Source organism: Nyctibius grandis, chromosome 7 (assembly GCF_013368605.1).
Source record: "Nyctibius grandis isolate bNycGra1 chromosome 7, bNycGra1.pri, whole genome shotgun sequence".
NCBI classification, from domain to species: Eukaryota; Metazoa; Chordata; class Aves; order Nyctibiiformes; family Nyctibiidae; genus Nyctibius; species Nyctibius grandis.
This window is the reverse complement of record NC_090664.1, coordinates 19,175,358-19,200,338: the sequence shown is the minus strand read 5'-3', so window position 1 is coordinate 19,200,338 and position 24,981 is coordinate 19,175,358. Positions and strand designations below refer to the sequence as shown.

Sequence of the window (24,981 nt, the reverse complement as noted above, 5' to 3'; positions counted from 1 at the left end):
AGCAAGCAGATGCAATTGCGGTTAAGAGAGGCAGTGCTATTTCTACTTAAGAAATCCCTTCATCTTTACAGAAAGACTTTAACGATAGCAAACGGTAATAAAGTTGAAGCAGCTTCTCAGATCTACTGCCGATTTGGCACTTTTGAAAATTTTTTTTAGGTTCCATTTCAGAAACTTCACACAGCTACCAAGAAAAGCACTAAGAACAAAACCCATCCACTCATCTAGCATAAACCTACACACAACACCAAATAAAGCATCGTAGTCCTGCAGCTTTAATACTGTGCTGGCATTAACAAATTAACTACAGTGCACGTTCACTGAAAGTTATTTTTATGAAATGCTTCAAAAATCCAAGTAGATGATAATCCGTATGTGTATTTCACAGCATTCACTAACTCCAAACTCATTTAATACAAAGGAAACAACAGCTGGCCCTTACCGAAGGCACACGCTGGCACCCCATTATTTAAGCTTAACTTTTTATATGTTTGGTCAGTAATCTGGACCAAGTTTTATTTCATGATTTCATTCCCTAGCCAGATGTTCAGAGAACATGCTAAGCACTGCAAACAATCATCTAAAACCCTGACAGACCCAATGCAAGTCTCAGTTCTGCTCTTCCCAGCAGTGCATGCACACAGTTGGTTGAGTACCTGCCAGTTCCCACATTCTCAGAAAGACAGCCTTAAGGGCCAACTTCATATCCTCTTAGCCCTCCTCAGCCTAGGCTATGCTAATTGCCTAGGCTCCTCATGCAGTCAATGAAGACAGGAAACAATCTCATAAGGCATCTATCCCAATACAACACAAACAATATAAATGTGAGGAGTTGCCCCCAAGTGCCTAGTGCTCTGGTGAATGTAGAGGAAATAAAGACACCCATCACAGAACATGCAAGCAGCCTTGGGAGACCTGAAATCCACCAAGCTTAATTTTCATAAGCAATGAGAAAAAAATAGCGACATGCAAAATCATGACTGGTAAGAAGAGCTAAATAGGTAGTGATTATTCATTATTTCCTCACAATACGAGAATGAGGACAGGCCTAAAAAGAAAGGGAAATATTTTCCTATGCTATTCTACTGTGAAACACACTGCCATAGAACATTATAGAAGCAAAACTATACATGGGTTCAAGAAAATGGCATCGAGGAAAAATACCTAAAGGTTACAGAAAACAAAATATGTGGCCACAAAATGCCAGATGCTGGAAGAAAAAACCCAAAACCAACCAAAAAACCCCACCACTGCGTACCTTCACTTATACTTCTTTTTTTCTCCAAAACAGTTGCTATGACAGCAATCTGTAATGTCCATATGCAGCTGAACTCCGTTTAGTAGTCTTCTAATACTTACTTCCAACACTAGGTGGCAGGGAAAATATCTAGTTCATCTACAGCACTGAGAACCTTGGATGTAGAGTCTTACTTGGCAATAGCTAAGGATTAGTACAATGCAATAATCTCGATTTCATACAACTAGATTTGCTTTGTGTTCCTATATAGCTTTGAGCAACATTTTTCAAGTAAAATACTGTGTTAAGAGACCTGTGTTAGTGGTGCCAGAACACAGGCTAATTCCTTCCCTGATATACCTTGTCTTCTCATTTAAGAGCCCATGGACAATTGCTACGTTTCTTCCTCTCCAGAAAGAGTTCAAACAAACACAAAATAGAGTTCAAATCCTTATGGTCTCCATCTCTGTAAAGACACAGCACCATAACATTTACCTCATGCCTCTATTTTTCTAAAAAAGTCACTTTATTATTTAAAATTCACATCATGTGTGTGCTACTTGTGAAAATACTGTAAAGGGAGAATGATGAAAGATGTTCTGCAACTCAAGCAGTAGCAAAGCAGGCAGGCCAATGCAAATCCTTCTTCAGGCCATACTGATTCTCCTGTCAGAATGCTCTTCCCCTTCTTTTCCAGGTTACAGACATTTCCTAGAATGCTGCTGACGTTAAAAGTGAAAGTCTGACCTTTAACTCTGACTTTGTTCATATAATTTAAAGAAAAATGCAGACAATTATTGGCATGGCTGGTAATGCTTTCCCTTTAGAAGGGCGAAATCAGCACAGGATAGTCATTCTTCTCATTCAGCTTTGTATCAGTTTCTCAGCTGTATAGAGATGCTGATGCCTTCTAGCACATCTTTTAAAAATCTGCAGAAAAAAAGCAAAGTCAGCACACTGCTTTTCAAGCAGTGACACACAAGAAGGAAGGTCAAGTAATTAAGCCACACACTAGAAATTATACATAAAGGAGTCACTGAAAGTGATCTTAACACACAAACAAATCACAGAAAGGCACTGAACTGGATTTTGATTTTCACAATGTTTGATAACTGGAAAGTTTGTTTCACTTCTGAAAAATAAGTTAATACAAAATTTTAAAAACACAGATGTGCAAGTCTTTGCTGCATAAAATGGGGCACATTTTCCTCCTTTAAAATAGTTTAAAACATTTGTACATAATGAACAGGAATTCTCTTTTATATAAACAAAAAGTGTTTCTTAGCCAACAGCAGCTGTCAACCCCAAAACACAGAATTAAGAAGAGAAACAGTCAGTTTTAAGTCACTGCCATTTGTGCCCATAAAATTATGCCACCCTTTTCTACAGCTCATCATGCTTGTACGTAAATTCCCTTGCAGATATAAACCCATCACTGTCTTCATCTTCTTTATCAAATATGTCTTCAACCAAAGCATCATGCTGGGTGTCATTTACCACTGCTCCATGCTTTTCAAATTCTTTCTTCAAGTAAATTTTCACCTATTAGACAAAAGGTGAGATAATGTTTTTAGGCTTATGAAAGAATTGATTACTGTAGCGTAAGAGAGGGCCACTATGTTCAGGATTGTGGCATTAGACAACAGATACCTTTCTTCCTATGCCACTGCCAGAATAATACCTGTCTGACTGATTCTGCAGCCCCATTCACTGATGAGAGACTCTTCAGTAACATAAGAGACAATAAAACTAGCAAATCAGTTGCCATGCCTTTATGGTATCTGACTGAAAAATAAGCCAGGAAAACCTGTCATCTGATGTCTGTACAGTAAAGTATAAACAGCTAGGCAGAAGTTCTTAGCTATCAATTGGTCAGAGACCCAAACAGCTTTTTCACATCCTAGCACTTTGACAAACCAGCAGATGTAAACAGCCTCCCCACATACATACAGAAATCTGCCCACAATCTCAGCGTTTGCTGCTCTAATGGGAACTACATTAATAAAGATTTCTCTCTAAACATCTCAAAATTTTGAAGGACAAAGATTCAAGGTAGCTTTTAAACAGACTACTGGAACAGTTATTACACTAAGCTAGTTACTAATGGTGAGCAGTGTTTTGAACAATATCAGATTATTTTTACCAATTTTAAGGTTTAACTATTGAGAAGCCAACTGTTCTAAATTGCAGAGCCTTCTACAGGAATATCAATTCCAACATACCCACCTGTTCAAGAGATACCACTTGTATAACAGTCGAATCACAGAATCACAGAATCACAGAATCACAGAATCACAGAATCACAGAATCACAGAATCACAGAATCACAGAATCACAGAATCACAGAATCACAGAATCACAGAATCACAGAATCACAGAATCACAGAATCACAGAATCACAGAATCACAGAATCACAGAATCACAGAATCACAGAATCACAGAATCACAGAATCACAGAATCACAGAATGTTAGGGATTGGAAGGGACCTCGAAAGATCATCTAGTCCAATCCCCCTGCAGGAGCAGGATTACCTAGACCATATCACACAGGAACGCGTCCAGGCGGGTTTTGAATGTCTCCAGAGAAGGAGACTCCACAACCTCTCTGGGCAGCCTGTTCCAGTGTTCGGTCACCCTCACCGTAAAGAAGTTTTTCCTCATATTTATGTGGAACCTCCTGTGTTCCAGCTTGTACCCATTGCCCCTTGTCCTGTCAAGGGATGTCACCGAGAAGAGCCTGGCTCCATCCTCATGACACTTGCCCTTTACATATTTATAAACATTAATGAGGTCACCCCTCAGTCTCCTCTTCTCTAAGCTAAAGAGACCCAGCTCCCTCAGCCTCTCCTCATAAGGGAGATGTTCTACCCCCTTAATCATCTTTGTGGCTCTGCGCTGGACTCTCTCTAGCAGTTCCCTGTCCTTCTTGAACTGAGGGGCCCAGAACTGGACACAATATTCCAGATGCGGCCTCACCAGGGCAGAGGAGAGGGGGAGGAGAACCTCTCTTGACCTGCTAACCACACCCCTTCTAATACACCCCAGGATGCCATTGGCCTTCTTGGCCACAAGGGCACACTGCTGGCTCATGGTCATCCTGCTGTCCACTAGGACCCCCAGGTCCCTTTCCCCTATGCTGGTCTCCAACAGGTCTGCCCCCAACTTGTACTGGTACCAGGGGTTGTTCTTGCCCAGATGCAGGACTCTACACTTGCCCTTGTTATATTTCATTAAATTTCTCCCCGCCCAACTCTCCAGCCTGTCCAGGTCTCTCTGAATGGCTGCGCAGCCTTCCGTTGTGTCAGCCACTCCTCCCAGTTTTGGGTCATCAGCAAACTTGCTGACAGTGCACTCTATTCCCTCATCCAAGTCATTAATGAATATATTGAATAGAACTGGTCCCAGTACCGACCCTTGAGGGACTCCGCTAGACACAGGCCTCCAACTGGACTCTGTCCCGTTGACCACCACTTTCTGGCTTCTTTCCTTCATATGGTTCTTAACAGCAAAATAAATTGGCCATGTTTCAGGTCTGTTTTACTCATTTCACATTCTGGTATTTGTTAGGGTCATTGCTTACATTTCTAATACACAGACACTGGACACACTGACACTGTCTGCCTGATGCACAGTACAAAAGATTACTCTTTTGGGCCCAGCAAACTGTACCAGCCTCAAATCAAAAAGAATGCAGTGGTTTATCCCAACTTCTCATGAATGACTTCTGCACATTGGAAAAGCAGAAGACTGAAAATAGAGGCAAATGGAAGGTGAATAATGCTGAATACATGTCCTTCAGACAATGAAGGCTATGAAACAGAACTGCCCTACAGCAGAAGAATTTCTAATTCCAGTGTATTAGTAAATCAGCAACTAACTCCAAAAAGCCCTGAAGTCTGGTTTTATTTCTAAGATGTTTTACTTTATCCAAGACTCCCATAAGTGTGGGGCACACACCGGTTGCATGCCTATGCCTCACCTTACTGAGGCCTCAGTGTGATGCAGTATAGATGTGCATCCTTGGCTTAGTTTTACTGAAACAAAATCTACTGTTAAGGTATAAGAAAGTATGTGAGCTGAAGCCATGCAACAAAGGCAAAGCACAGACAGGAACTTAATTGTTGAACCAGGAATAGTAGTTCAAGAACATTCAGCAGGAAAGATACCAACATGAAAAGGCATAAAACTCCAAAGGCAAAAAAAGCAAAGAACTGGAAGACAACAACATTGAAAGTCTCCAGGGAAGAACAGAGACACACCCTTCCCCACATGACTAATGATCACCAGGCCAGGAATAACTTTTTGGGTGTCTGACCATTCATGGTGAGCATATCAGTTCAGTAGTTATGCTAAAAACTCATTAGTCCTAGTTACCCATACTTGGCATCACCCAATAAATAACTGCCTTAAGCACTCTTAAATAGCGTGTGTGCTGCTTGCAGAGTTGCTCTGTGCACAGTAGTAGCTAAAATCTAACTTGTGTTTAGACACTTCCCTAACAGGATCGAGTTAAGCTCATCTTTCCCTTTCTACTATCTCATCCTGTTCAGTTTGCTCACAAGAAGGGTAACACACTCACCTCTTGCTTGGACAGTTTCCAGTCATCATTAAGATCCATCTCTTGGAATGACTCATGAGACCTTGGTCCATTCCTAATTTCTAGAAGGTCAATGTTGAAAATCAGTGTGCTTTCAGGTGGAATTTTTCCTGCCCAAAATGGTAAACATGAAGAAGTGTTAAAAACAACTACATATTCAGTGCCATACAAAAGCCATATGCATCGAGCAGTGTTCCAGTAATCCCACTACTTTCAAAGCATCCTGCAATTTGAACTAACAAGGATAAGTATATGTAACAGTGGTAAGGGTAACTATTTCAGAGTGTAGCCTGGACCTCATGCAGCCCTTACAGCACATACGCAACTTTAGACACAACTAGTTTTGTTAGAGACTAGTACGTGTTGATGTGAGCTCATATTCAGCAATCAGCATCACAGGTTTGTGAGACAGCATTCTTAAATCTTTTTCATGGCCAGAGCCAGATAAGAGTGTGAGTGGAAAACAGTGAAGGAGACTACAGCCAGCCAGGTGGCCACTGCTGCAACATACAGCCAAGACTGATGGAGAGGGTAACAAAAAGGTAGAGTTCAGTCCTCCTGATACACCATAACTCTTTCAAGTCTCCAAATTCCTCTCTGCTGCCAATTGACACCTTGTACCTGCTATTCTGCCACTGGAAAAACTCTTCTTGCAGAGAAAGACAGAAGGGCAGCAATGCTGTCAGTATCCCATAGCCATCTCTGGACTGACACACAAAGCACTGAGCTACTTCCAAACACACAGCAGAAACTAAGTATATAAACATGCTCAAAAGACATGTTGGCATCATTCCAATTTTGACGCAGGTGAACAGACTGATAATTTCCTAATAGTGCCAAAGACCATCCCCTTCCCCGCCGCCCAGGATTTCAGTTTATCAGGCATTGGCTTTTACAATGGCGTGATATGCCTTCACCCTGATGGCTGAAGCTACTATCAAAGACCTTTTAGCACACCACTTTGTTCCTTATATAGAGAGAGGTTGAATAGGACGGTTTTAAACTGAGAGGGTAGATTTAGATATTAGGAAGAAATTCTTTACTGTGAGGGTGGTGAGACACTGGAACAGGTTACCCAGAGAGGTTGTGGCTGCCCCCTCCCTGGCAGTGCTTAAGGCCAGATTGGATGAGGCTTTGAGCAACTTGGTCTAAGGGAAGGTGTCCTGCCTGTGGCAGGGGGCTTGGAACTAGGTGATCTTTAAGGTCCCTTCCAACTGAAACCATTCTATGATTCTATGAAACATATTCCTATATTGGATGGCAGCACCCCAAAAAAAATATTCCTGTGCCTTAGGAAGACATGAAAAAACTAATCCACACCCACTATTTTGGAGCTATGGTGTTAAATACACCCTGAGCTGCAGCAACAAATGGGCTTGTAGATTTCTGGGATGAATAAACGTGCAGAAACTTCTGGAAATAGAGGGCACAGTGGCCTGGTTAGAGTTTGGGATACAGGTAATTTTTCTTAGTGTTACAGAGAAAGGCATCTGACTCATGATTCAAGTCAGACAGCAAGCAAAGCACCAGGTGGGAGGCTAGTGAAATTACATGCATTCAGAGAAAAGCATGAAGAATATGGAATAATTCTGTCTTCAAGGGCATAATTTGAAAATAAAAACATAATTATATTCAAATACTTCAAATTTTTCCTAAAGCAAGTAATTTCTTACAGCAGTTAGCAGTGTTTACTCACTCAACCTTGCACTAAACACAGAGGTGAGGCTTGCAAGTCTTTGAAGAACAACTGCAGTGCTTTACATATTAATCAAGGCAATTAGGCCTGTGAGCACTGCAGCATTTAATATCTTTTTGTGGAAAAATTTACAGTTGTGCCCTGCATACAGTCAACTAACTGACCACCACAAGTTTCCTGTTCTCTGCTAGAAACATGATTACTTCTAACACTATCTCTTGAACCCCAAACCATGGCTTCTAGAAACAGATGTTTTAAAAGGATACTTACAAGAAAGGAGGGTATGGAGTTCTACTTAGCCTGTGTTCTGCCCTACTTGCCAGAAGATACAGACATGCAAACACTCCACATTCCCAAAACAGTCTCAGATTAATAGGAGAGGCCAGTAGCAGGAAGGATTATATGTTCCAAGACATTTATTCTTTCTGCTTTGAAGCCTTGCATTACCTTAAGTCATTTGTGATAACTGTTGTCATGACAAAGTATTCTAATAATCACTCAAAAAAGGTAACGAAAACAAACGCCATAAAGCAGAAAAAAGTAACCTTCCTGCATCTTTCAAACTGTCAAGTCATCTAACTGCAAATTGCAGATCTGGTCCTCCCATTAAAATAGGAATCTGGAAGTGTTTGAAAGGAAAATGCCCAAACACCATCAGTAGTAGACAGGCTGAGAAAACACTACAAGCAATGCTTTCATCTCTCTGTACATCATTCAATACATTTTCAGTAGATGCCAGCAGGACTGCCCATGTACCTGCATATCTTACTGTGGATAACAGGTACCACTGCCCAAACTGAAAATAGCTAAAAGAGGGAAAGAATTAAGCGTCCCTATATGGGCAAATAGATGGTGACTTTTCACTGTATCAGCCAAGAACTGGTTGGGCAGCAATACAGGGAGTTTCTTCAGTTCTAAAAGAAACCTGCAAACAAGAACGAGGCTTGCACACGCACATTCATGAAGTATTACCACAAACACAGATGCAACAGCCAAAAAGCCAACTGTTACCTAAGCAACCACTTCCAGCTTGACTAAAAAGAAAAAAAAAAAGAAAAAGCAGAGCGCTGTTGAGCACAGTACTAACAGAAAAGACACTAAGAGCATAGAGCACAGCAGCTACCATCAATTCCTATTTTTTCCCTGCATTCACCACATAACCACTTAGTGGTTATTTCTGCAGAAAAATTTGTGAGAAAGAGCACCTGAGTCCATCATTTTTTCTTATTTAATGGAATCAGCCTGGAAATCTTGAAAGCTTGCTAACCTCTCAGGCCAAGAAGAATAGTGAAATACAGAGATTAAGAACAATTAAAGTAAGGGCAGGGCTTCAGGTGTTTTACCTTTCCCTTCTTTTCCATAAGCAAGGGCTGGTGGAATAGTTAGCTTCCGCTTCTCTCCCACACACATGTCCTTCAAACCTTTGTCCCAGCCTTTGATAGCTTCCCTTATGCCAAGTGTAAACCACATAGGTTGACCATTGTTATGCTTGTGACTGGAAAAGAATGGAATAAAACACTTAGTCTTCAGACAGCAAGTTCCATAAGAGGCATGTGGAGCAGATGGAAGAGGCTCACAGCATAGATACAGAATTAAAAAAACCCAAACACACCACTATTTGGCACCTTGGCTTTTCTTAAATGAAATACCTAGACTTTTAAAGTCTTTAAAACTTATACCTTGCATGACAAGGTTCCTTAAGAAGTGGAAAGAAATAAAACAAGATCTACATGGTGTTTATGACAACACTAAGCAACCTGGATCCCCACCTTCACTTCCCTGATCATCTATTTCCACTTTGAAACTGGTAAGACTAGAAAGGCATTTCTACTTTAAAAATCTACATTCAAGGCCATGCATATTTTTCGGTAAATTGCATATCAAAAACCAGCATGGTCATGATTACAATATACCTTATAACATGCTTCGAAAAATCAGCCACTTCTCTTCTAAAAAAAGCAAATAGGGGAAAAAAAAAAAAAACAACACCACCACAACAAATAGTCTAGAAAATCAGAAGCAAATGCATGCAAAACATTCAACTTTATAATAGGCAGACAAGCCCCTTTTCCAATTTCACCAGGTGGTACACACCAGGACTACTTTCACTCTACTGACACACAGAATTTTAAAAGCTCGATTTACTAGTCATGCATGAAGGGTGCTTAACAAGAAAACAAAGCACTTACAGAAGTTAACAGCAAAAACTTAAGAGAGTCACTAGAACTCCTTTTAGAGAGGCAGGTTAACTACAAGAGAAAATTAGTGAGATTTTAGTTTAAATCGTCTGCAGGAGCATAAACATGCAGAATATTGTCTATGTTTTTTTTTAAAATGTTCCACAAAAGTAGACTTCAAGACATAGCCTAGAGACACTTAAGCATTTCGCTGTCTCCCACTATGAACAGGAAAGGCAATATTAGCAAGTCATTAGAGGCTCTTAGCAGACTCCCTCGAATTTCTGGCTTTTCCTCCTGCTTGCTCTGGTATGTTGATTTGTCCGGTCGGGAGTAGGTGAAGAATATGCCGTTTCAGTAATGAAAAGGTGTCATTGTGCTGCCAGTACTGGAAGGATATATATAGCTTTTTTTTTTTTTTTTTTTAAGCTAGAGGCAGACTTCTCCCCTAGAAGTTTGCTTTAGAAACCAGACAGAAATTCGGGCATAGCAGAAGACTTACTACACCACTCAGATAATATACTACAACATGTGTCTAAACTGCAGATGAGGATGCCTAATGTCCGCATCTTTTAACAAATACCACATGGCTCCACTTTCTACAGACTAACCAGAAAACAAACGCTAAATAATATTTATGTTATAGCCTTGATCTGGCAAATGGAAAGCTGATAAGCTTTACTGTTGGTGTTCATCTTAAACAGCGTTGTGAGTCAGTGCTTCCTACACTGTCGAAGTGCAAAGGCAAACTAAACCTTCTGAAAATAGGTGGCAGTGGAAAGGGTCCCACCGACAAGTGTGTGCAGCGTTATTTAAGCTATTGTAATTCATTAATGAATAAAATCTAGGGCATGCTATAAACATGCATCCATTGCTTGTGCTTCCTGCACAGAGATGGACACAAGTTTTGGGAAGGAGGGGTAATTCTAAAAATAAAATAAAGAGCCGCCCGCCCTCAACAGAACACTCCTCACAGAGCTATTTCGCAGATGCACTGCGGCCCACTGTGAGCCGTCCAGACTCAGGAAAGCACTGCCAGAAGAGATCACCTACATTAAAGTACATATAAAGATATATAAATGCTGGGGTTTCCCTCCCCGCCTCGTGCAAACTCACCCACCAGCCCGCCCGAAGGCGAGCCGCCCGGGACGAGCCACTTACGTGGAGTGAAACATGGAGCCGTCCCTCTCCAAGTAGCCCTCGTAGTGAACCAGCATCATGTCCCCCCACTTAGTCCTCCTGTGGCAGAGGAACGGCTTCTGCAGCACCTCCACCTTCACGTCAGCCGCGGGGATCAGCGCCGCGGCCGCGCAGCCCAGCGCCGCGCCCAGCAGGGCGGCCCACAGCGCCGCCGCCAGCGCCGCCGCCATCGCCGCCCCACAGCCAGGGCCCCGAGGCGCCCGCCTCACCACCGCCGGGCCGCCATCCCACACCCCCTCCCCTACGAGCCCAGCGGCGCGGCGCGGCACAGCTCCCCACGGCAGCGGCCAGGGCCAGGGCCAGGGCCAGGGCCAGGGCCGGTGCGCGGCCCCTCTCGTCCGCCCAGCAGACGTGGCAACGGCCTTCACAGCTGGCAGCCCCCGGCTTCCGAGGGTCAGGGGGCCGAGGGCGCGCCCCCTGATTGGTTCGCCTCAGAGCGAGCCTAGAAGAAGCAGCCGCCCATGGGGGCACGCCCCTGTCCGTCCCTCAGCTTGCCCAATCGGCAGCAGAGCTCCGTGGGAGGGGCGCTGAGTGAAGGGGTGGGCGGGGCTCGGCGCTCCAGGAGGGGAACGTCAGCGAGCGAGGAAGCCCCGCGGAGCGCCCACACAATAGAGCCGGCTCCTGCCGGCCGCCGATTGGGCGGTGCGCTCACCGAAGGCGCATTTCGATTGGCTGCGGGAGGCCACCTGCCTTGGGCGGTCTGCGCCTGCCCCCCGCTCCTTTCTCCTGTCGATCACGTGGGTTGCGATTCCTAGAACTGTTTGCGCTCCCGTAGCGCTGCGGAACCGTTCTTTGGGTGCGCGGCAGCGGCGCGTTCTGCGCTAGGAGCGTGGCGGCGGGGGGCAGGCTCGGCTGTGGGGGCCGGGCTGGGCCGGGCCGGGCGGGGAGGGCGGTGCCCCGCTATGGCCCTGGGTGCCGGCGGCGCGGCGGGGCGCGGGGCTCGGCGGGCGGCGTGACTCCGCCGGCGGGCGGCCGCGCTGCATGGGGGCGGGGGCCGGCTGCCATGGAGGGGGTGCTGTACAAGTGGACCAACTACCTGAGTGGTGAGTTGCTGCTAGTCCTCAGCCTGTGCGCCGGGCGGGCTGCCCTAGCGGGACAGGTGCCCTCATCTTATATATATATATATATATATATTTATACGTGTATATATAGATGTATTTGCTGAGTCTGGATCAGCGCTGCCCCCTGACCCCGCCGTGCACCCTGGTTTTCCAGCTGTGCTGCCACATTGTCACCGTCCAGCGCTGGAGGAGGCGTTTACGCCACTTGCGGATGCCAGCGCTCGTCTGGGGCGTCACTTGCCCTCCCTGGGGTTGTGAGTGTGGGTTTGGGGTTATTCTGGGTGCGTTAGGTCATCGTCGCCAGCGAACTTCCCCATTCTGTACGCCCTCGTGAAACTTTTGTTGCTTTTATTGAGTTACTTCGGGGAGTCAGGGGAATCCCTGACCTGGGAGGAAAAGTGTTGGCATTAAATCACACTTGGGGGATTTGGATTAAAATGCAGGTGAAAAAAAGAAAGAAAGAAAAAAAGGGATTGTCCTGCTAGTGCTAGGCCCAGATTTTAATTTTTTGTGTGTTCTGGTGCCATGGGAGGCTTGACTTTCGTAGCAGACTGGAAGCAGCCACGTGTGGCCAGGGTTTGCTCAGTGGAGGTTAAAGGTGGTGGGGCCAGAAACGCCGCAGAGGCGGGGAGGGTCTGGTGCCACCCGTATTCCTGTGGGATGTCCACTGCCGGACACGTTGGAGTGGGGCATTGCGTGTAATTCGGGGTGCGTGGATGGGGTCTTGCCTGGTGCAAACCTCTCTGTGGTTTGTTGAAACAGTTTGGAAACTTGACGGTCAGAAAAAAATAACCGCAACCACCTTGACATTGCCGGGTGCAGGTTTTGCTCGGTAGTGTATGTACGAGGGCTGCCTTCTTGCTTGAATTTTTTTAAGAGAGGCTGGAGCAGCTGCACCTCTCTGGTTAGTCAGGCAAGTGTAGGAAATCAAAATTAAACAAAGAAAAAGCTGAAGCACAAGCAAGTGATGAATTCATGTGGCAGGGGGATGGGGGGGGAGTGGTGGATGAGGCCGGATTTATTGGTGTGCTGGAAGATTGCTGTGGCTTTTCCCCTTTAGGCAATAGGTGTTCTGAGAGGGGAATCAAAATTTGTCAGGTCTCAGTGAATAGACGTGGATATGTTGGGGTTTTTTTTAATTATTTGTGAATGCTCTTGAATTTTGAAGTGTGTGGCAGTAGGAGCAGCCATGCTTGGCTTTTCCATTTGGATTGCAGAACTCGGGCAGTGTTATTAATCCTTTCCCCAGAATAAAAACATCTGTGGTTCAGTTGATCTGAAGTTTTATGTGTTTGTTTTTCTTTGCATTGCCTTGATGCTGGGGTGTATTTGGAACCCTTGCGCTTGCTTTCCCGCCATGAGACCTGGGGAATGTGTGTCTGTGGGACCCAGTGCGTGTGTAGATGACTGACTGGCATTTGGCATGGTAGTGTTTGTGCCCGAGTGTGCATGTGGTAGGATCAGCCGGCCTTGTCTTCTGTTTTGATGGCAAGATGAAGACTAAGAACCAGAAATATTGCAGTTCCATCAAAATTCAATTTTTTTTTGCTAGCCACACTGATATGCACTTTCAACCAAATGACCCTTCATGAAGGAGGATGGTGCTTTGCAAACCTCAATCTAAGTGAATGCAGACTGAAGGAATCTCTTTTCCTTGGATGCATGATATTTGCCTCAGCTGAAAACTAGATGAGTTTTTGTCAACAGAAAGAAAATCTGTTTTTGGAGGATTGAAGCATCTTTCTGATTTCTTTGCTGAAAGTTGACTCTGCTAGTAAGTGTGGTGGTCAAGGTCACTCCACGCCTTCTCTGTTGTAGAAGGCCTGTCGTGTGTTTGAGAATAGTAATTTGTTGTTCTGCAAGCTAACTATGCTTACTTGTGCTTTCTTTTGGCATAAAATGAAGACTTCCTGCCCTGAAGCCATTAAGTTACAAGTTTATGCAATGATGAAAAAAAAAAATCATGCTGGTATGTGGCGTTTATCGTAGCAGTAGCAAAGAGCTGCGGAGTGAGAGACGGGAAAGCCTCCTTTCAGGGATTAAGGGAAGCAAGAAGGTTCAACAGGTCATCCAGAATATACTTCTGCCAGTATTCTGCCCCTAATAGGCTTTTCCTCTTGATCAAGGTTAACTAATCTGGTGCTGCATAGTGTAAGTGATGTACGCAAAAAGTAGGGAAAATGTGTGTCATCTCTGTGTGTCAGTGTGTGCCTGTGTCAGTAACGCAGTGCTGATGTAAACATAGACAACAGGTATCTTACACCCTTTCCTCCTCATGATGAGGAACACACCTTTGTTTCGCACAGTCAGGGAGGAGATACGACATTCACCAAAGAGCAAGCTTAAAACTGTAGAAAAGGAGAGCTGCTTTCCCTTCTTGCTGTGAGAGAGGGGCTGATGGGAGTTTGTCGGTAATCGAGTCTTTTCCAGTAATTTTGGTTTTATAAAATCTTCTGTCATAGCCATCACGAGAGGTCAAGTCCACATCAACCTATTTGCCCCTGGCTCTTGGGCAGGGAGCTAGATCTGTGTTGCAAATCACATAGTTATTGACAGCAAGAACATTTCAGAAGCAGGAAACAAGTTTGGCTTTCCGTGGGCAAAGGGCAAAGCAAGCACAGCATGATTACCAACAACTGAAAGACAGATTAGCTTGCCTTACTGCTCAAACAAGTTATCTTGTTTTATAATAAATACACTTGTTTGCTTTGTATAGATTAGGATAAACCGAATTAGTATTACTTGATTTCTGCTTGGAGATAGGGTTTTTCCTCTGGTGTTGATCCTGTGCTCATGTTGTGGTTTCGATATGCAGGGGTTCCAGTGCTGCCTCTGAAATCTCTGAGTTTAGAGAACTGAGATTTTAGAGTTTTTCTCTCCTGTAATGCAATGTCCTCCAGATGGTGATTTCTCGATGTGATATCTTTGTTTAAGTTCAAGTGAAGTGTGCCAGCTTTGGAACAGATACGCATGCACACAGATCTAGCCTCTGAAAATCCACTTGGGATCTTGTGTTTGCAATAAGTGTGTCCTGAGATTGCTCTTGTCTGTGCTTCCCCCACTAAATTGGTTAAAACCTTAAGGGAGCAGGGAACTTTGCAAGCATAATTATCACTTATGTGTAAAGCGTGATAGCACATTTTCACTTGGGCAAGTATATGATGCCTCTGCAAACTTCAAATTATTAATCCTCAAAACCCAGAGCTGGGTGACTTCAATCATGCAGACGTGTAAGTTGGCCTCAGCTGAGCCTGCAGTCAAAGCGTGTAACTTGATCTTAAAAAATTTCTAGATTTCATCCTTTGCCAAAACTCTCTCTGTAATGTTAGCATTGCTTGGTAAAGGTCATGGAGGCTAGGGATGGGCTCATAGCATGGATAAAGGGAGTATAACTCTTATTTCAGTACTGCTGACTGTAGTAAGGAGTTGGGATGGTAGAAACATCACCCTATACTTTCCCTATAGCTCCTCGGTCTGTTGTGCTGCCGCCACCTGTGATCCTGGCTGAGCATAAAGCATTCTGGTGTGGGCAGCATCAAAGCCGGATCCTGGCTGTAGTGTTGTAGCAGGACTGATCTCAAACTGGGGGATGCTGCTGGCAGGTCAGAGAAAGGAGAGAGCGGAGGTGAACTGCACGTGAAGGCTGCTCGCTGCTGTTTGGAAACTGTCTCCCACAGGACTCTCCGACTGAACTCAAGCTGCAATTTACGCTCTTTATGAAGCATACCTTCTGATTAATAAAAGAAATTTCTTTAGCCTTTGGAGATTGCCTTGTAAAAGTCATCTGCGATTTTTATTTCTCACCAGGTTTATAGAACAGGTAGGCTAATGCTTACCCACAGGGAAACAGAGCATGGAGTTGGGAAATACCTTCCTTTGGTGGTACGTATGAAAGCTCGGTGCTTTTAAGTTGATTTTTTTTTTTTTCTTCTGCTGAAATTCAATTCAATTCAGTTCAGATCTTCAGCGTAGGCACACCTTACCTGGGATCACTGTCCGCAGGCAGGATTGCCACTAACTGTGGAAGAGGGGGTATGTATCAGCTCTTGGCTTGGGGATCAAAGGCAGCTTCGTCATTAGAAAGAAAAATGCTGACTGCCTCCACTGACTTGCCTGGTATTCGTTATGTGCTCCGGGAAATGGCTTTGATCACTTTTCTTCACAAAGCTAAGCTTTTCCTGGTGTTTAAATATTCACTTCCTTAATTGTGCTGAGTAACTTTAACCCTAACTAGTTCACCTTCCTCGAGGCATGACACCCTTGCGTTCATGCCATCACTAGTGACACTGCATCCTACCACATACCGTAGTCGGCTCTCCCCATCTTCCTGTATGTAATCATCCACTCTCATTTTATTGTTGTGCTCTGAATTATTTTCAGTTTATCCCAAGATGCCAAGAGCCAGCACCAAGCAGTAAATTTCAGTTTTCACATAAAACTTTAAATTACTCTTGTCTCTAATGATTCAGAATTTCTTAAAAAACTTAGGGAGAGAGCTTGAGAAAATGTGAAAGAGCATTAGTTTTTATAGCTTGAATCCAGATGCATGTGATACTGCTTAGACTGAGTCTTTGTTTTGGGAGTATTAATTTAAGAAATCTGACCTTTTAGGATAGGAGACATGTGCACTTCCAGTTGATATCAAGCTCTGGAAATAAGGTGCTCTGGTTCCAGAGATGGAGGAAGTAGTTGAAAACTTCACACTTAGATAAACATTTGGTTCTAAAAAGCTTTTGTTTATAATTTTCCCCTTCTTTTTAGCCTCTGGGTATAGTCCAAGTTCTGATTGTATAAAATCGGAAGTCTGACTTTTGTGGAGATGGACATAGACAGCTGAGGTTTCTGTTGCCTTCAGGGCAATGGTCTGCCCAGTATTACTGACCATAGCTGCTCTCAAAGACCAGGTGTTGGTTTAGACGGATGGCCAAGTCTCACCCAGTTCCGGCTACACTTTTTCCCAGGATGCTTCAGGGACTCATTAGTTCATTCTCTTTGGATTTTGCGTAATTATGTTTGTGTGGTTTGACCTTCTTTCTCATGTCTCTTTTCCCTTCCCCCCTGTTTTTCTTAATGCAGCAATCTTGCTTTTGTCATACCTTTTTGGAATTGAGTAATGTGCTTGCAGCGGAAAAGTTTGATGAGACTGCAGGAATGGAAATTGGTGTCCCCTCTCTCCTCTGTAGGTGTTAGAGCAATGCTGCAGAGCCTACACGGTGCAGCGTTCCCTGCCAGGTATGCTGCAGTACCTGTCTTCATTCAGTCCTTCTGCGCTGAAATAAATAAGTAATCACAGGGAATGTCTGGGTGGGACAGAAGTGAAAGGTGTGGCGGAATGATGGTGAAGAGATACCAGCGTGTGGTATCTGTATGTGTTTACATAAATTCACTGTATTGGCTCAGTCTGGCCTGATAACCACCCCAGGGGTCAGGGAGAGGAGCTGCTAGTTTGCTGGGGCTGGTGAATATGAAGAGAGGAGGGAAACTCCCAGAGGGTTTGAATGACTTGAGTTAATGTGTCTGAGCAGTGGCATGGATTATTGAACTTTTGCCTCCATCGCTCGCCACAATCCCCTCTCTGCCCTTCATCCTTTCTCTGTTCCCTCTTCAAAAATGCCTGACTGCTGGTACATTGTGTTCTCCGTGCCTTGGCTGGTGACTGGCATAAAATCGTTCGCAAACCAACCCAGTTGCCCTGTGACGGCAGGATGCTTTTTCAATGCTGCTAGCACTGCCCTAACAGTTGCGATTGAAATGAGGGTGGATTTTATGGGACCCCTGGGAGAAAAATAATTTGGGAGAGGGTCACTGTTAAAGTCAGTTCCAGCTGTTGTGTGCTTCAGTTGAACCTCTAAGTGTCCCTCAAACAAGCGTATTAAAAAGCGATACCATTGTTAAAGTGCTAAATCTGTTAGCTTCATTACCTTTAGGGGCTCTTGGTATTGATTCCTGCTGTTAATATGCACATAATCAGAGTAAAATTTCAATGTGGGCATTTCCAGAAGCTGCTCTCTAGGTGAGAGGGTAGTAGCTCAGAGGAATTGTCACACACTCTTGTCTGCCTTTCTGCTGTCCCTCATGGATACAAACTGGATTTTTATCCTGTCAAATTGTTTCACTACAGAATTAAGGCTGCAAAATGTGGTGCAGTGCCTGGGATTGCCCTTCCCAAAATACTGGGTAGCCTTAGGAGGCTGCATGGAAAAAGTGGGCAGCAGTTTTGGGTGCAAATTGCTTATGTCAAGATAACCCTTTAACTGTATTACTTCTGTTCGTTGTATGAGGAAAAAGGGGGAAAGTTTCAAGTTTGGTCCGTGTAAGATACTCTTTTGCTAAATGCTTTTCCTGACTAGAAACCTGTCAGTGACTGACAGCGTGAAACGCGCGACCACGTCAACTGAACTTAGTCACGCAATCAGTTGTTAAGAACTGGACTGTAAGATTTCGTGTGGGTGCCCAATAGTTTAGATAGCAAGCGCTCTGGGATCTTGAAAACAAGTGTTTTGTCCATTTGTGACACGGAGATTTCCATAGCCTTAATTCCCCAGGGAAATGCTCGGATGTTAGTGCATTAAGACCAGCAGTGGTCCTTCTGGGCCAGTATGAAACATTTGTGTTGTCTAAGTGAGGAGATGCAGGGAGCTCTGTGCAGAAGTCAGGGTTTTTTTCAGCATGGTCCATGGCAGCTCAGCAATCTTCTTTCTAACCTGGAAATAAGATCTCTTGACTCGGTCCTGTGTTTTGACTGTTAGGTGCATCCTCTAGCTGGAAAACATGACTTTCCTCGTAACTGGAAGGCGGGTGTTTTGTGGTCACAATTGCACGAGGGGAAGGTGCTGTCTTCTGGCCAACAGCTGCTACGTGAACAACCAGGAGCAGGCTGGGTTTTAGCAAAGATGTGAACCTGATGGCATTCATACACTTACATCAGCACTAGCAACTGGGGAAAGACTTATATCGGATTTTCTCTTGCTTTTTGCAAGACACCAGCACTGTCTTGGTGCTATTTGAGCTGAGTTTTCAGCAGCTTTCATCCAGCTATCAGTTGTTGACACAGTGCTGGGCAGGAGCTCTGGTTCTTCTGCCCTGGGCACTGGGAGATAAAGTGGAAGGTGGTGGTATGGTGAACACATGGCACAGCTTACTTTGCTCAGAGTGGGGTGAAAAGATGGATATTGCTTGTTCTTGCCATGAGATGTCTCTGACTGTAAGAGCAGCCACTCTGGGACTCTCTTGTGACCCTGTACAGAAAAGTGAAGATCTGCCCCTGCTCTGCCACCTGCAGCTAAGTCTTGGGTCTTGCCCGTGATATTAGCAGTAGGGATGTGATGAAGGCTTTAATTCCTCCTGTTAGGCGGATGTTGCCGTAACATGGAAATTCCAGAATTATCTCCTATCCACACTTAAAATCTGAATTAAGGTCAAAGAAGTCGAAGGACTATCTATTGCGTAGGTTTTTGTAAAGATTTATGTTGAAGCTCAATAAATTAATAAGCATAAAGTATTACATGATTCTAATGGAAAGCAAGCAATAATAAAAACCTGGGTGACTGGCCTTTGTGCCTCTTAGAAATGCAACTGGAACTAGCATCTCTTAATTGCAGCTTGTTTTCCAGGTCATCAGTTTGACTTCTTGAGTACGTAATTCTCCCAGATGGTTTGGCTTTGTGGATGTGTGACATGATCTACATGTCTTCAAATGTTTTCTGTTCTTCCGGCTTGGCACTTTGGAACGAACGCTGTCTGGAATCTGAGTTGTGTAACATTAAAGTTTGAATTATGTCCAAATTTCAACTGTGTTATCAAGATATGTCAAGTTTGCTCAGTGATAGCTGCAGCGCGGCTTCCTGAAGTGTAATGGTGGAAATAGACAGATCTTTCAGGCTGTGGAAACTTCTGGAGAAATACTGAATCCTTAGCAGGCACAGACTGCTTAAATATCTGTTTCTGTAGTGGACAATATCAGATCTTCCAGGTACTTCAGGTACTAACTTCAGTTTCACACAGGACTGCAGTATGTATTAGGACCTTTACCAGTGTCTATGAAGTTGTCTGGAATCTCTTCACTTTCTTCTGTGGCTGAGAGCTTAAGCTACTACTCACTTTTATTGTGCTTTGCATTTTATTGTCTTTTTTTTGTATATATCTTTCCCCAGCAAGGTCAATTTTCACTATTAATGGCTCTGTGCCTCTAAAATGAGCTGTGGAAGTATGAGCTATATTTTGTCCTGCCTGTGCACCGTAAGTGTAAATGGGCTTAGTAAATCCTTCTTCAAAGTTGTGTTAGTGCTGGCTCCAGTAAGACCTCGAAAGGTTCAGCTTTAACTTTCTATATCAGGTAAAGTTTGAATGCTCAGTTCCAAAAATTGCAATATTCCTAGGACAGTTTATGGGGAGAGAATAAAACTGAATAAACCCCAGACTTGTTTTCATGGAAGTGTCTAAGTGTCTTTTTGCTGCTTTGGTTTTTGTTGTGGGTTTTCTTTCCTCTGCTCTTTGCTTGTCTGCAAACGTGAGGCTCCTGTAATTGAAGATTGTATCGCTGTTGCACTGCCCAGGATTTGTCAGCCATGCGCTATTTTTAGCTGGTTGTTTAGGATAACCTTCCCATGGCTGCTGACTCAGTGTCAGTGAGTACCAGGTGGTTAGTGCATCTTCTGACAGAACCTTGCTGTGATTTTTTTTTTTTTTTTAATTGGTTTCCTTTTACAAAAACATGTTTTTAGTAGTGTAACAATTCTGTTCTGAAAATATATGCTGTCCTGGTTAGCAGTTGCCTATCATAGTCTTTTTAATACATATCTAATAAAGAAGAGTTAGGTTCTGCAAAGGAAGGCAGATAATTGCTCCTTCCCTCTCAAAAAAAAAAAGACCCAGAACCAAAAAACCCAACCAAACAAAAACCTCAACAAAATATATTGACTCATAACATATTTTTAACCAGCCTCCAAAGTGATGGAGGCAGAGTGCTTTGTATGTTGGCTAATTGATTGCCCAGCCTTTGATTGATGGGATGCAATTTGGTTGAGCATCAGCTGCAATTGTGAGCTGTAGGACCATGGCTGACATGATTCATGTGCAGCAGCAGGATCTCCAGACTGAATTAGAGGCTTGTATTGACTGTGGCACTGTGCATTATTTAAAGGATTGGTTCTGTGCCATTGAGCGTCTGAAGCAATTAACTGCTTCTCTCTGCTGAACAATCACCTTCTTTTTCTGTCAGTTCCTCTGTATCAATAGTGACTTTTAGGATAAAAATCAGTCTTGCTGTTTTCTTTTTTTTTATTCTCATTCTTGTGATTTTTTTCCCCTTCATATAAAATAAAGAGGTATTGAGAATACTTTGGCATTTATAATGTTTTTACATTCTTCTAGGAAATAATGGAAGAGCTCTGTAAGAGTGTGAAAAAGGATTTATGTTTAATTTGTTTTCCAACCACCCCCAAGGTTTAGCAATCTATAGACCAGGGTGGCCTGGATGCTGTGGTATTGCTTGTTTAAAAAAAACAACCAAACAAAAAAAAAACCAAACCATATTCCTACTACTAGCCTGTGGCTTTAGGGCTTTCTAACCTTAAACTGAGTTGGGCTTGGCTTCAGCAGTAGCCTAAGGGATCGGTCCCTAGCTGGTAAGGAGCACTCCTTCCTCCAACGTGTTATCGGTCCAAGCCCAGCCTGGGCTCCTGCAGCGCTGTGCTGGTTGGCAGAGCCCCAGTGCAGGGAACAGCAGAAGTGAGGCCCCTCTGCAAAAACACGTAGGTGCCACATGGCCTACATGGTCTTGTCAAAGTGCTTTTCCCAGAGATGGTTTTCTGGCACAGCATGGGAGCTCCGGCATCTCGCTCCATGGGTCTTGGCCGGGGAAGCTTGTTGCAGCTCAGTAATGAAAGCTGCTTTCCTCCAGTGACGTTGCTGCCTCATTTCTTCTTAAGTTAATAGTGAGCTTGTAGTTTTTAATTAGACATACATGATGGCTGTCATGTCTTGTTTGTTTGTATATTTTCATACTGCTGTGTACTTCCAAAAGAAGAAAACAAAAGAGGTGATTTAATTCTGAAGTTGGGCAGCAGGATGGGCAGAAGTGTACCCCAAACTACTGTTTTTGGTGTAGCCTGGTGTTGTGGTTTTTCTCTGGGAAGGTATCCAGGAGTGCAGGTCATTAATTCAAGAGTACTTTTTATGTGGGCAGCACAGGAGTTTCAAGAGCTATTGAGAACTGCTTGATTGACAGATGGTGTTCAGAAATCATCACATTTACTCTGTCCCCTTCCTCCCTTGATTTTTAGGAGTTTCTTGCCCATTGCTTTTCAAGACGATTTGGCTAGCCCTTCCCACAAGGGAGGAAGACGTGTAAGGCAAGGCAGCTGGGGTGGCTTTTGGAAAGAGTGAAGAGGTGGGTTGAGGAGTGACGGAAGGAATTGAGGGGTGGTGAACTGAAGAGGTGGTTTTGGAAGAGAGAGTGAGTCAGTGATGCTGTGTTAGCAAAACTACTGAAAATGACATATGGCATCTCAGGAACACACTGCTGTGGTCCAACTGCCTGCAGAAAGGACATGTAGCTGCCAGCAAGCAGGAGTTGTGGTGTACAACAGCCAGGCCTGTCCACAAATCTTACTTCTTCAAAGGATTTAATTTTCCAGGGGGAACTGAGAATCTTTGGGGCCTTATTTGCAGCGAGTCCCAAATGAGAGAGGTGGTGGAATTGCAGGGAGAGAAGTAACTGAGAAATGCAGTTTTGTTTTTCAGGATGGCAGCCTCGATGGTTTCTTCTCTGTGGTGGCATCCTGTCCTATTACGACTCTCAGGAAGATGCCTGGAAGGGCTGTAAGGGAAGCATCCAAATGGCCGTGTGTGAAATTCAAGGTAACTAAGATACAGTAACACGCAGCTGCACGAAGTTTGTCTGATAATGTTGCATTCAGGATGAGATTTCAGGTCACAAGAGCTATTTGGTGGCTTGATTTCTTTGGTATGTATTTGTAGTAACTCAGTAACTTGATCTATATGCCAGTTTTTATTCTATAGTGTTTTGAAAACGTTAAGAGAGCTGCAAGCCTCTGATATAATGGGTATTCTATCTGCAGGTGGGTCACTGTTTTTCACGAGCTGTGGTGGAACATCACACAACTTCAAATGACTTTTCATAAGCACAAAGCTAAAGCTAGAAATATCAATGATAAACTTCAGTACTAGGTCTGCTCACTCATATTGGATTACTTGCCACATCTTTGAGGTTCAGTTATGGGCTGGAAACCTGAAAGAAAGGCTTGCCAGAAGAGGATGCCCTTTCCATAAAGACCCCCAGATGATACCGTACTGATCACAAAACTGCCTTTCGTAGCCTTTTGTTCCACATCTGTACACGTGTGTGCCCTGTCTATTCCCTAACTCAGAAGAGAAGTCATAAAACGGCAACAGGGGAAGTTTGGGGCTGGAGATTACTCCTCTTTCATTACTATTTGACCAGCCATGTAACATATCTGTTGGGATATTCAGCTGGGCTGGGAAGGGCTGACAGACTGGTCTGAAATCTATGTTGCTTCCAGTTCATCCTGCAGATAACACACGAATGGACCTAATCATCCCAGGGGAACAATACTTCTATCTGAAGGCAAGAAATGCAGTTGAAAGGCAAAAGTGGCTGGTTGCGCTAGGAACTGCCAAAGCCTGTCTGACCGACAGCAGGACACAGAAGGAAAAAGGCAAGAACGCCCTTTTGCTGGCACATACTGTTTGCTTTTTATTTCCCCATCCTTGCTCTAGTGGATGTGCACACAAAGATGACAAAATCCATACCTGAACTCTATGAGTTCAACCTGTGCTTCAGGTCTTTGGTGCCACTAAAAGCCAAGCCATGTGGGAACTCTAGCTAGAAATCTCAGGTGTTAACTCTCAGTGTAGGAATTTGAAAACTTTGACTTTTCCTTAAAATATACTATGTATAAATCATTTGAAAACAGTGTGCTGTTGGGTTCTGTAAGTACAAGGAGTGAGTAGCTCTTGGCTGCGGTTTACAGGAGTGCAGACTGTGCATGAAGGTAAGACTCCCACCTTGTGCAACTGTCCTAGTATGGTGACCCAAGCCTCTCATACCAGTGTCTCTTGAGCTTTGGAGTTCCTCAGACCCTTTCCTTCCATGATCTAACTGGGCTGTCTTGTGCACTTCAAGAATCCCTTGGCAATTAAAAGAAAAGTTTGCAATTGGTTTTAAATGTGCATTCAGAAACTGAAATCTGATCATGGTCAGGCTATGAAAATTAATTCACTTACCTTTTTGCTTTCACCAACAATCTCACCTTCACCCCAGAGAAAACCCTCTTGCTTACAAGCGTGGTGGTATTCATGAGTCAGTGTGAGACCTCATGCCTTAACCTTGCATAACTTCAGCACAATGACTACGCAGAAGATGGGAAAACAGCAAATTATTTTTAATATATCAGTGATCCTGAGCAAATGCAGGCGCAGTGGGCACTTCCTTTCCCTGAGGTGAAGAATTGCTTCTCCTCTTAGCCTCATGTGCATCTTCACCAGGCCTTGCATGTACCAGTTCAAACTGAGTCAGAACTGAGCAGAAGATGCTACTGTAGGGTCCTACACAAAGTGAGGATCTGATGCACAGTGCCTAGAAGCAGAACAAAGTCATATCTATAAACTGACATACAGTAGCACAGGGTGAAAAGATACTGATGTATTTGCAGAACTAAACCATGTTAGTCTTATTAACAGACAAATTAATTTATTTTGTAATTCTGGGACTCAAATGTCAAAAAATGACTTATGAAATATCTCAGACTGACTGTTAGTCATATCTGGATTAGTCTGCTCAGTTCTGCACTCTCCAGTACAAGAAACAAATGGACATACCAGAGTGAATCCAGCAAAGGGCCGCTAAGATTATTAAAGCGAATACCTGATGGGAGAGCATAAAAAAGATGGAGCCAGACTCTTCTCAATGAATGGACAAGAGGAAATGGGCATAAATTTAAATACAAGGGACTCCATTGAGACATAAGCA

The 24,981-nt window shown here is 43.8% G+C and overlaps 2 protein-coding genes across 2 annotated transcripts in view; one reads left to right on the top strand and one right to left on the bottom strand.

The window, feature by feature from the left end:
* Positions 1-1,744: 1,744 nt before the first annotated feature.
* FKBP14 (FKBP prolyl isomerase 14) lies at positions 1,745-11,078 on the bottom strand. The gene is made up of 4 exons (XM_068405175.1): positions 10,870-11,078; positions 8,875-9,026; positions 5,818-5,945; positions 1,745-2,779 (listed from the first exon to the last, which is right to left on the bottom strand). The coding sequence occupies exons 1-4, from the start codon at positions 11,076-11,078 to the stop codon at positions 2,621-2,623; spliced, it is 648 nt and encodes a 215-aa protein (XP_068261276.1). The 3' UTR covers positions 1,745-2,620.
* Positions 11,079-11,890: 812 nt separating this feature from the next.
* Positions 11,891-24,981, top strand: part of PLEKHA8 (pleckstrin homology domain containing A8) — a 32,337-nt gene continuing 19,246 nt past the window's right edge. The window contains exons 1-3 of the mRNA XM_068405318.1: positions 11,891-11,951; positions 22,713-22,829; positions 23,513-23,668. Coding sequence (XP_068261419.1) covers positions 11,912-11,951; positions 22,713-22,829; positions 23,513-23,668 — 313 coding nt within the window. The 5' untranslated portion in view covers positions 11,891-11,911. The remainder of the gene's footprint in view (positions 11,952-22,712; positions 22,830-23,512; positions 23,669-24,981) is intronic.